The sequence below is a fragment of the Tupaia chinensis genome, unplaced genomic scaffold (assembly GCF_000334495.1).
Source record: "Tupaia chinensis unplaced genomic scaffold, TupChi_1.0 Scaffold144276_1, whole genome shotgun sequence".
Taxonomy (NCBI): Eukaryota; Metazoa; Chordata; class Mammalia; order Scandentia; family Tupaiidae; genus Tupaia; species Tupaia belangeri.
The window spans coordinates 7,116,527-7,129,148 of record NW_006204133.1 but is presented as its reverse complement, the minus strand read 5'-3'; the positions used below and the strand labels follow the sequence as shown (position 1 = coordinate 7,129,148).

Below are 12,622 nucleotides of genomic sequence, written 5' to 3'. Positions count from 1 at the left end.
AGGGATCAAGAAATTGGGATATTTTTGAATCCATAGGCCCTACATGTATCCTTAAAATCACGTGTATCCTGGACCAGCAGTTAGCGTAATGGCTATGTCACTGGAATCCCATGTAGTCCACCACGGTTCGAGTTCCAGACCCAGTGGCATAAACTCACGCCGGCACGTGTGCGTGCGTGCGTGCCCAAGATCCTGAGAGGAGAGTGGAGGAGAAGGGATTGTGGCATGGCCATCCCCCCAAGGGGTGATTTCTCGTTTTCTGTCTCTCTGTCTCTCTGGTGAGCGCAGGCACCCAACTTCTCAAATAAAAAAAAAAAAAAAAAAAAAGAAATCACATGTCAGGGCCAGCAGGTGGCATAATGGTTAAAGCATCGAACTCCCTTATGGCCAACAGTGCCAACAGTCGGTTGAGTCCTGGACCCAGCAGCTTGAAACTCACATCGGGTGCATGTGCATGCATGCCCAAAATCATGAGGGGAGAATGGAGAAGAGATTGCAGGGTGGCCATCTGCCCTGGGCTAGAGGCGGTGGGGGCGGGGGGGATTTCTTATTTTCTGTCTCTCCGGGCAAGCTCACGCACCTTATAGGAAAAATCCCTTTTAAAAAAGAAAACAAGGAGATATAACACATACTCTCTCTGTTTGCTAGCCTCAAAGACCAAAGTGATGTGATCTTTTGTTTTCTTTCATTTTTTTTTCTTTTGAGAAATGTAATAGCATGAATTTATGTATATGTTTAAAAACGCACAACGCAGCAATATAGTCTTCACAAGGACATATTTTTATTCATAGTTTTTCATTTTTTTATTTTTATTTTTTTAAAGAAAGGGTATCTTGAGAAAGACAGATAGTGTAATGGTTACATTGCTGCATTTCCCTGTAGTTGACTGCATTTTGAGTCCAGGACCTGACAGCTTAAAACTCATGCTGGGTATATGTGCATATGTGCCCAAAATTCCAAGAGGGGAATGGAGGAGAAGGGATTGCAGCATGGCCACACCTCCTGGGGAGGTGACTTCTCACCTTCTATCTGTCTGTCTCTTTGGCGAGCACACAAGACCTGTAACAAAAAAACTCTTTTTTTAAAAAAAGAAAAAGTATCTTTTTAAAAAGATTTATTTAATTTTATTTATTATTATTTTTTAAACTTGCTATAGGTCGTGTGCAACCAGAGACAGACAGAGAGAGAAAGGGAAAGTGAGAAAGCAAGCACCAGGTGCAGGACTCATACCACAATCGGCCATGTGGGAGTTCAGTGCCTTAACCACCATGGCACCTGCTGACTCCTTTTAGAATTTAAGGACACTTTTTTTATTATTATTATTTCAAAGTTTACTTTGGCATTATTTTTTCCCTTTTTTAAAACTTACATTAAATCACTGTATATCTTTACAGTGTACAAAGTGTTTTTTTCCCCAGCAAGAATACAGTGTGTATTTGTCAAGTCAAAGATATATATTATCATCAACAAATAACTTTTCATTTTTATGTCTGTTAAATGTTTGGTTAATTTTTTGTTTTATTCTCCCCTGATTCCCTGCCTCCCACTCCCTATTACCCACTCACTCCTATACTATCTCTAGTATCTACAGTTGCCTTCCCTGCTATTACACCTTTCAATCTTCCCGTTTCTGGTTTATACATGTGGTGGGGGTGAGAAAAATGTGTATTTTGTGGTTGTGGGGGAAATCTTTTATAGATGTCTAGCAAGTCCATTTGATTTATGGTATCATTTAGATCTTACATCTCTTCTACTTTTGTCCAAATGATCTGTCCAGAGGAGACACTAGGGTGTTGAGATCTCCAATGACTATTGTGTTGTAGCCTCTCTTTCCCATTAGATCTGCCAGTCTCTCTTTAATGTATTCAGGTGCTACAGTGTCCGGTACATAGATATAAGTATTAAATCTTATTGGTGAACTATCCTTTTTTGTATTATGTAGTGTCATTTTTCTTTTCTTACAGCTTTTGTCTTGAAGTCTATTTTGCCTGGTATCAGTACCATGACTCCAGCCTTTTTTGTTTGTTTGTTTTCCATTTGCATGAAATATGTTTTTCCAGTCCTTCATTCTCAGTCTATGTATGTCTTTATCATTAAGGTTTGTTTCTTGTAGGCAGCTGATAGAAGACTCTTGTTTGTTCGTTTCTTTGTTTAAATCCATTCAGCCAGTCTGTGTCTTTTAATTAAAGAATTTAATCCATTAATAGTCAACATCATCACCAATATTTGGGGGCTTAACCCTGCCATTTAATTAGCCATTTTCTTGATATTGATATTTAGTTTTATTGATATAATAACTCTCTTCAGTACTTCTTAAAGAGCTGGTCTAGTGTGGGCAAATTCTTTCCATTTTTGTTTATCTTAGAATAATGTTCTTCTTCCCATTTCAAGAATAGTCTTGCCAGGTATGGTGTTCTTGGTTTAAATTAATTTTTCTTTTGCTGTTTTAAATATATCTTCTCATTCTTTCCTTGCCTGCATTGTTTCAGTTGAGAGATCTGATATTAGCCTAATAGTATAACCTTTGTAAGTAATTTGGTGTTTCTTTTTTGCCCTTTTTAGAATATTTTCTTTGTCTCTGACTTTTACCAATCTGGCTACGATATGCCATGGAGAGGATCTTTTTATATTGATTCTACTTGGAGTTCTTTTTATTTCCTGGGTCTAGATTTCTCCATGATTCTCTAGATTGGGGAAATTTTCAGATAGTATTCCATGGAGGTTTTCTAAGCCTTTACCAGCTTCTTCACCTTCTATGATATCCATTACATGGATATTTGGGCTTATAATAGTATCTAGAATTTTCCATGTTATTCTCTGGGTTTTTTTGGGGGGGGTTATTTTTTCATTCTTTTTGGTAGTTGGGTCTATGTTAGAGACTTTGTCTTCAAGGTCAGAAATTCTTTCTTCTGCATGGCTCAATCTGTTGTTAATGCTCTTAATGGAGATTTTAATTTCTTGTGTTGTATTTTTTCATTTTCAGACATTCTGTTTGATTCTTTTTTAGGGTGTCTATCTCTTTATGGAATTCCTCTTTCATGTTATGAAATGATTTCCTCATCTCCTGGAATTGATTATGTTTCCCCTTGCATCTCATTGAGTTTTCTCACAATGAACATTTGTCATTCTTTTTCTGACATTTCTGTGCATTCTTTTGCTATCTATTGTTGGGAAGGTGGTATTGTGAAAAATATTTCCTTGTCTTCTCCTGTTTCTTTGTCTTTGCATTGGTTTCTGGCCATTTGATGAAGTATTCACTTCTATTTAATGGAGTAGATTCTGTAGTGTCGAGTGGGGAAGATCAGCCCTAGATCCTAGGTGTGTTCTTGGTAGAGGGCTATGTCTTCCAGATCAGAGCAGGTAAAGTTTATGTAGGTAGCTTCAGGTGGTTGGCTCCTCTTCCAACCTTTCAGCTCGTGGTGAGTTGTGGATGAGCTACAAAGATGTGACTGATGAAGAGGCACAAGGATGTAGGCTGGAGGGCCTTAGGCTCCAAAGGCAAACCTGGGGATTTGGAACACACCCATTGGAGTGATGAAACTTCAATCCAAGGAATACTATCACCAGAAGAAACTGGAAAAGCAAGAAATGGGTTCTTCCCAAAGGCCTGGAGAAGAGCACAGACCAACTGATACCTTGATTCTGATTCAGTGGTATTTATTTAAAACTCCTGGCTGCCAATAACGTGAGAGACTAAATTTCTGTTGTTTTCAACCATCAAGTTCATGGTAATTTATTACAGCAGCTACAGAAAACTAACACAGTGAGTCAGCAAACAGCCAGTTAATGATGGGTTACTCCTGCTACATGGCTACCTCTTGTTTCATAGTTTGGTAGTCTCCAACAAGCCCTAGGAGCAAGCTAGAAGCATCAAAGGTATAATAGATATCTGTTGAGAAGAATACATACTTGTTCCAGTATCTTAGATATCTGTGTGCTGTGATTTTACTGGGGCTTGTTAAAGGCACCAGACAGCATCGCTATTTGCCATGGGTATTGCAAGTATCATTGCAATCATAAGCTGAATCATAAGGCCTGATTAGTTGAGCATACTATACTGTCATCTGGATTTGGTACAGACCTTTCCCTCACTTTCATTTCTCACTTGAAATTGGCGGACTTACAGGCAATATTCTAGTTGTGATATATGTTGTCTCTAACACCCCAAATGCCTGCCAAGTGTTATGCCTCTTATTTTATGGTAGGTGGTGAGAAATGCAGTGAGGTACTTCCTTGTGGGAGATACCACAGAATCTGCAGAAGCTTCAATGTAGGAAATCCAGAAAATGTATGGGGTCTAGCTACCATTCTTTATTTGGCATGTGTCTTACCAGAGTCCTTATGGCACTTGCTACTTCCTGAATATCAGATCCAATCAATATAATGTTGTAGATGTAGTGAGCATGTCAGATGTTTTGTGAAATGTCAAGATGATCAAGATGTGTGTGGACTAGGGACCCGCAGTTGGTGTAATGGCTATGTTGCTGGACTCCCATATAGTGGTTTGAGTCCCAGACTCGGTGGTTTAAACTTATGCCGGGTGCATGTGCATGCATGCCCAAGATCCCAAGAGGAGAATAAAGGAGCAGGGATTGTGGTGTGGCTATTCCCCCCTGAGGAGGTGACTTCTCATTGTCTGTCTCTCTCTCTCTCTGTCTTTCTGGTAAGCACATGTTCCCTATAGCAAAAAAAAAATCTCTCTCAAAAAAAAAAAAAAAAGATGTGTGTGGACTACATTATTATGGAAAGACGCAGAAAACCTGAGATACCCCTGAGGCAAAAGTGTGAATGCATGCAGGTGGTATTGTGAAGTAAAAGCAAATTTCTTTTTTGAATTTTTCCTTACAAATTGGTATGGGGGAAAAAAATTAGCCAGGCAGTAGCTGCATACCAAGTACTAGGACCCATGTTGGTTTATTCCAGGGAAGGTACATCTGAGACACCAGCTGTGATTAAAATCTCTTCCTTCCTATATTATAGTGCACTGTTACTCTCCACAATATACCTGACTTCTTCATAGGCCAAATGTGAGTTCAACGAGATGTGATAGGTATGATTAGTTTTGCTTCCTTTAAGCCTTTGATGGTGTCATTAATCTCTTTAATACCATCAGGAATGAAATATTGTTTCTGTTTTACTATATTGGTAAGGAAGTTTTAGAAGTTTCAACTTAGCCTTTTGTACCATAATTAAGTTTGCTCCTGGGTCAGACAGTTAATGTGTGGATACTGACATTGATCAAGCGAACTGTTCCAACCACATACTTAAGAACTAAGAAAAGTCATTGATTAACTGAGAACCAGTCTACTGTGACTCGGACTTGAACTAAGATTCTATTGGGTCATTCAGAAAGACATGACTGACTTATTTTTGCATAGAAAAATATGTCATGATTTTCCCAACCACCTAATATTACCTGATTACCCTAAGCTCCTGTGCAGAAGAGTTAATATAGCTGGCCTTACTGCTACTCTTTGAAATCACTGCTAAAAACCTTGTGCCTTGGCTAGCATCTGGGAGCTCAGATTTTGGGAAGACCCTCACCATGCTACCTTGTAAGAATACCTCACTGTGCCTATACTGCATAAACAACATAATTTATACAAAGATAAACTTTGTTTTCATTAGGGAGACTGGAGTTTTAAAAGGTGGTAGGTAGAGAGGAGGAAGTGATATAACCAGCCCACAGTCAAGACCCTGGGCACTAAGCTCCTAGTGAGCATCTCTGGTAGACAGTACTTCACACATACTGTTAGAACACATTGCTGGGGGAATTAAACATAGCCTATGTGACTCCACTGGGTAAAGATTCTTGGAATCTTGTGCCTGTTTTCTTTCAGACTGTCCCAAGCAAGTCACTGCACTGATGTGGCTTTTTATCTTTTTTTTCTGTAATATGTCTAAGCCACAAGTAAAACTATATGCTGAATAAAGTGAGTTTTCATGACTCATTGAATCTGAAGCTGGTCTTGGGAACTCCAATAAAGCTATTTGATTGGAGACACACAGTGGTATTTTGAGTCCCCAAGAATTAGTGTTGGGAACCAGCAATTAGCGTAATGGCTATGTCACTGGACTCCCATGTAGTTGACCGCGGTTCGTGTCCTGGACCTGGTGGCTTAAAACTCATGCCGGGCGCATGTGCGTGCATGCCCAAGATCCTGAGAGGAGAATGGAGGAGAAGGGATTGCGGTGTGACCATCCCCCCTGGGGTGTGATTTCTCACTTTCTGTCTCTCTGTCTCTCTCTGTCTGTCTGGTGAGTGCATGTGCCCTATAGCAAAAAAACCTCTCCCCCCACCCCCCAAAAAAGAAAGAATTAGTGTCAATTTATTGAGCCGCGGTCTAATACTTCCCAGAGATCTGAGTATTTCCTTTTGTACAATACATAGTCACTCTAGTAAATGACTGCAGGGTCCCTAAGGGGAAACAAAAAGGAAGGTTTACGGTATATATTCAAGTGAAAGCTACAAAATTCTTCCTCAAGATCATCTGGGCTCCCTTTCAATGAAAAGGTCGTGTTTGTGAATCTACTTAGGTGAATAACTGGGTAAGAAGCTGTGATTCTCTTCATTTATAGCAAATCAAGTTGGAGTATTAGGTACCAGATCTAAAGTGTAAGGCTTTGTTTTCTTTTTCTCTGTAACTTAAGCAATACTCTAGTAGCCTTTCTTTCCACTTTATTCCTGGGATAGCATAGTCCTTTAGCCATAGTCAAAGGCTTAGCCTGAAGGGATAACATCCAAATTACTGTACGTCTTGCTGCACTTTACAGTAAATGTGACCACTTTGTCTTTGGGATTTAAATGCTGTCATCTGGTCTCTGATAATCTGAGAATCTAGTCCTCATTTTAATCAGGGAGCTCGTATCCCCCATGGTTAGACATAGCCTACCAAAGAAAGCAATCACCAATCTTTTCAAGACTGCAAGCGCATCTTCTACTAACACCTTCTTCAATGATTTAGTGAAGGGGATGTCTTCTGGACATTCTTATAGAATGTAATTGGGGGTTGGGCTTGCAGGTTTATATATGGTAAATCTACTGTATCATTCTTATTTCCCCAAGGCTTTGGATTCCCGTCTCCACATTATGGCAGAAAAACTGCCATCTAAACTTCATAAATGCAGGCCACCTTTGAGTTCAAGATTCAGCCAAGCAATCAAATAAACTATTAGAGCCTTCTCCAGCTGTACAAGCAATCAGATTACATTTGAAATCTTTAGCAAATGCACCCATATCCATGAATTCTGCATAATTTAAAGTTGTATTTTTTTTCCTCCTTGATGGAACATGCTTTGAAACTCTGCTCCTTATGTTGTTAATGTTTTCTCTGATTATATGTTAGGAGAGTCTTTCAAGTCCCTTGGCACATAGCAATTTCCATAGGTCATAGTGTGCACCTGTGCCCTAGAGCATGCTAGATTTTACACTATGTGTGTAGTGGGTGGTTTTCATGGCTCTTGAAAAGTATGCACATCCCCCTTCAAGGCAGCTATTGCAGATGAGTTAATCACAAAATTTTGAGCACAGGAGCTGGTATTTTCAGCTACAGGAAGGAAACCTAGTTCTACTGGCAAAGGAAGCTCAGAGTGAGTAGGGGTTCAAGGCTGTCAGTTTCATCTGCAGTCAATCACATCTCTATTCTAAGTCTCTATATCTCACTCCTTCCTAGACTGTGCCCTAGTTTTCACACGAGAAACTTTGCAAGATTGAATTCAATGATGTCAGAATTTGGCAACCTGTACAATCAAATTGAGACTTCAAGCATAATCTCAGACTTTTCTTAATAGCAGAATGAGAGAGGCATACATGATGAAAGAAGTTCCTGAAGAAGAGAAGGGCTAGTAATCACAGTCAACATTTATTAAGCACCTATCATGTGTCAGGCACAGTGCTAAGTGATTTATACACATTACATGGTGTCAAGCACCCATAGTGCATTCAGAATAAAACTCAGCGCCTCTGCCATGACCTTTTAGGTCCTGAGTGATTTGCACCTCTGCCCGCTCTCTGGCCTTTCAGTTTGTTCAAAACGTTTGCACCACAGACATCTTCTTTAAACTCATCTCAGCTTAAATATCACTTCCTCCAAACTGCCTTCGAAAAGTAGTTCACTCCCTACCTCATTGGTTTCCACTTCAAGACTGTGCTTCATGTCATCTGTCAGGATACTATTCTAAGTATTGTGGGGTTTTTTTAGGTTCATTTATTTACTTCTTCCATGAAAGAGAGACAGCAGACCCAACAGCGTTTCACACTGTAATCCACCCTGGATGGACAGCACATGTGCAACCAGTGTGTACAGGGAGGTCTCTGGCTGTGAACTTGGGACCTCCCCACGTGGGCTCGGCATCTGCATAACCAGCGGTGGTACACTGCATGAACAGCTGACCTTTATTGTGTGTTTCTTTTTCCTCGTTGTCATGTTTTACTCACCATGCTTATTTACTGTGCGCTTATTGTTACTCCAGGGGTCCGCAGGGACAGTCTCCGTCTTGTACGCACCACACAGCACCAGAGAAAGTTGTCAACAAGCAGGTGCAGGAGTCTCACAACTCGACAAGCTGGCCTACCTTATTTCCCCGCTTTTCCAATAGACAAACCAAGCTTGGAGAACCACATGAACTTCTTCCAGGTCTACCACAGCTAATGGCCAGGGACTGTGGCTCTTCAGTCTAGAACTGGCCACCGCCAGGATGACTCCCCACCAGGAGGTGAAGGTCATCACAGATCCCTCCTGCCCTGCAACGACAGGCACCGCGCGCTTACCCTAAGGAAACAAAGAGCATCATCACTATCATCACAAACCTGTCGCGTGCTTAACGCTCTGGCGTCCCAGCGTGCTTACCGCTCGGGCCCCCCAGCCTCTCTCAAGCCTGTACTGGGAGTAAGCTAAGAGCCCCGCGGGGAGCAGACCTCACCCCGCAGCCGCCGAGCAGCTCCCCGGCGGCGCTCCTCTGCGCAGGCGCACACCGCCCGCTTCCGCCGGGGGCGGGCCTGGGGCGCTGGGGGTTGTCCCCGCAGACCCAGCGGCGTCAGTCCCCCAGCCTGCGCCCATGGAGTTCAAGGGTCGCCGGGGGTTGCGCCGGGCACCCGGGAAGGCCTTGGCGACCCCGGAGCCCGGGCAGGAGCCGGGAACCCGGGCGGTGGCGGGCGCTGCCGGCCCCAGTGCCGCCGGAGCCCGCCGCTTCCTGCTCTGCCTGTACCTGGTGGGCTTCTTGGTGAGTGCGAGCCGAGCGCTGGGGCAGGGACCCCGCGAGGTGCCTGGTCTGGTGCCCCCGTCCCCCTTAAGCGCCCTTTTGCCCCGTTCACTCTGCACCAGACCACACTGCCACATGGACACTGGCACTTGGTTGCAGTGCAGGGGCCCTTCTCTTCCCCTCCCTGCATTTAAGCAGCCCCGGAACTAGCCTCGAAGCGACCCAGGTAAGCCAAGCTGTGGCAGGTGCCACGCTTGCAGGGCGCTTAGGCAAACGTCGGCGAGCCCAGGGGCTGTCGTAGCAGCCCGTGCCCTAGGGACACACTGGCCTGTTTGCCAGAACAGATAGGGAAGGCGCTGTTGATGACCCCGCTTGGATAGAAGTAGGCACGTTTTCTTTAGGGTTCCTGGTTGACTTAAATGTTTAAAAATGAAGTGTTTAAAAATGCATATCGCTTTTGCCTTTTGACAAACTATATTGCACAAGGCAGGTTTGATTTCCTCGTGATTTCTGTGTGTGTGTGTGTGTGTGTGTGTGTGTGTGTGTGTGTGTGTGTCCTGGTTTGGTACTGATAGTAATTACCTGTGTAGAACAGAGGGTTTAGAAAGATAACTCATGGAATTTCTTCTTTTTACTTTAAAGTTTTATTTTTATTTTTTGAGAGATAGACTTCAGACAGGGTCCTCTCAGGCCGTGATCCCCCACCCCTCTCCACAGCTCCGGTTAGGGATGCTCTGCCACATGCTCCAGTGAGCTGAGATGGGAACCAGAGCCTAGTCCCTTACAGTGGTGCTGGGGGCCTCATGGGATCTCTAAAGGTGGGTGCTCTGGTGCTCCGATATTGTAACACACAGTCCTGCCATTGAAGAATTTACAGTCTTACTAACAAGCTTCTGCTAGTAGTTTCTGGGACATTATCTGAAGGAACCCTAGACCCCACCTCCTCGCTTTGCAAGCCAAGGCTTGGTTCAGTAGCCCTGGCTGTGAGCTTATCCAGTGTAGGACACACCTGGAATAAGGCACAGCCGACTGTCTCTGGAGGGCCAAAAGAACTGGTGTGTTGAAGTGTCAGTGGAGAAGGCTTCCTCCCAAGGCCTTCAAGAGAGTATTTCGTGACACCCGGCTTTTGCAAAGATAAAGCGTTATTTTCTGCCCAGATGCAGTGTAAGACCACCACCTCAATCCAGTCGGGCACCTCACTAGTTAGGGCAGGCCCTGAGCTGTGATTAGGAAGGAGGGGAGCAGAAGGCAGCTCATGCCCCTTCTCCGTACAGCGTTCAACAGCCATAGAGGTTCTGTGTTGAACTAATTGTTGTTAAGATCAGAAAGAAAGCATATTCAACAAATCCCTGTTCACACGCGACCCTGAGACACTCCTAGAGGCAGCTTTTTAGAGTGAACCTCTCTCAGACCGCACCGTGCACCTTGGCCGTGCCCCACCCTCAGGCTCACTGCATTTGACTTCAGAGCTGAGAACACGTTCTGACCTCTGATCTTCTCATCTGTTTCTTCATCTCGGAATGCAGGTGCCTCTTCTTCAGCTTTAGAGCCTGTCCACCCAGCGAGTGTGGTCGTCTTTGAGATTTGGAACAGGAGTGGCAGTCATCTGCCCTTTAGTAGGAGATGAGATCCCATCTACCGCCAGCCTGCCATGGAAGGGACATGGGATGGAGCTGCCGGATTTGGGCCCTCATCTGGAAAATCTAGATTAGGGTTCCAAGAGTTTTGGAAACATGACTTTGAATGCAAAATAGTTTTGAGTTTTATAAGAAAACAAAACCATTCACAGGTTGTTCATTATGGTCAACCTTCCCATACAGATTTGAATATTTCTAACTTCTCAAATGTTCCCCATATACTGTGCACATGGTAAGTCTCATCTAACAATGCTGGTGTCAGGTCTTAATAATTAGAATAGTGTATTCAAGAGAATCGAATCTTGTCAGGGGAAAATGTTAAGATTTCCCGAAAGTAGGAAATGGAAGTAGACAGTAGGAATGGATTTTTTTTTTTAATGGAAAATATTGGAAACAATTAAAATATAGGGTCATCAGAAAAGTCATTATACATTTTTACATAAAGAGCCAGAAAAATATATCATGACTTTTCTGGCAACCAATATATGCAGCTTTGTGTACCTCTGAAGGATTCATGGCTCGTTGTTATGTAACATGTAAGTAATGCTATATAAAACTTGGTTTTTATTTTTGACATATGTAGAGATAGAACTACCCCCTCAGACTCCTGGGAAAATGATTTCTGATTGGGAAGGAAGGGAGGTCATTTGCCAAAATGGCCTGGTTTTAGCTTTTCCTTGAGCTTCCAGGAACATGGACTTTATATGCGTGTAGGTATCTTATTTCAGAGAGATTAAGATGGCTCTTTAGTCCCATTTTGGTTAGGATGCTAGGATGGTGCTAAGATCCATGATTTCAACCCCTTCTTTCCTCTAGATACATGGTGGGATTTGTATTCCATTTCATCAGCCTTAGAGGATAATACATGTTTCTCGAGGTAGCCCACTAATCAAGAAATACTGGAGTTTCTACTCTGGAAAAGTTCTGAACGTCGCTCATGTAGTCATCAGTTTTCATTGAGGGATGTTGATGCTCAATGGACATTTTAGGTTGTCCCCTCTGAACTGACTTCTTGTAAGTGGTTATAAGCGCACAATGAGTTGCCAAGGGCATGCAGTGTGCCCTCAGATAGTGGCTTTGGAGAAAGTATAGATTCAGAAGAGAATTTCCTTTTATAGTAAAGGAAAAGACAGCCTAAAAATAAAACTTCCTGACAGGAAAGAGCCAGCAGCCAGCTCGCTTGCAAAAAGATAGCATTTTTCAGACACATTTAAAATGCCAAAATAATACCAACCGTCAATTATTGCTTATGAAAGTGTATTTTCATATTTACCTTCCATAGATCTCTGCCTATCAATTTAAATATATCTTTATTAGCCTTCATTTAGAAGAGCCACTTGAGGGACCAGCAGATGGTGGAATGGTTACGTCACTGAACTCCCACGTAGTCAACTGTAGTTTGAGTCCCAGACCTGGTTGCTTAAAACAAGCCGGGCACGTGTGCATGTGTGCCCAAAATCCCGAGAGGAGACTGGAGGAGAAGGGATTGTGGCATGGCCATCTCCTCTGTGAGGCGATATCTCACTTTCTGTCTCTCTGTCTCTTGGTGCATGCACGCACCCTAGAGCAAAAATCTCTAAAAAACAAACAAACATACAAAAAACCCTAGCCATTTGAATATTAAGTGGCATGTGGTATCATGAATGTTTAGAGAAAGAAAATCTTGATCTTGTACAGTTGAGCTTCCTTTTCTGAATGATCCAGAAAACCTAATTGATGGCTGGTGTATTATGAGTCTTTTTTTTTTTTTTTTTTTTTTTTTTTTTGAGGGGTTTTTTTTGTCT

The 12,622-nt window shown here is 42.7% G+C and overlaps 2 protein-coding genes across 2 annotated transcripts in view; one reads left to right on the top strand and one right to left on the bottom strand.

The window, feature by feature from the left end:
* Positions 1–8,805, bottom strand: part of TMEM182 (transmembrane protein 182) — a 112,513-nt gene extending 103,708 nt beyond the window's left edge. The window contains exon 1 of the mRNA XM_006166626.3: positions 8,438–8,805. Coding sequence (XP_006166688.1) covers positions 8,438–8,440 — 3 coding nt within the window. The 5' untranslated portion in view covers positions 8,441–8,805. The remainder of the gene's footprint in view (positions 1–8,437) is intronic.
* A 76-nt stretch (positions 8,806–8,881) lies between these two features.
* SLC67A2 (solute carrier family 67 member 2) overlaps positions 8,882–12,622 on the top strand; it is a 22,943-nt gene continuing 19,202 nt past the window's right edge. The window contains exon 1 of the mRNA XM_006166624.3: positions 8,882–9,222. Coding sequence (XP_006166686.1) covers positions 9,058–9,222 — 165 coding nt within the window. The 5' untranslated portion in view covers positions 8,882–9,057. The remainder of the gene's footprint in view (positions 9,223–12,622) is intronic.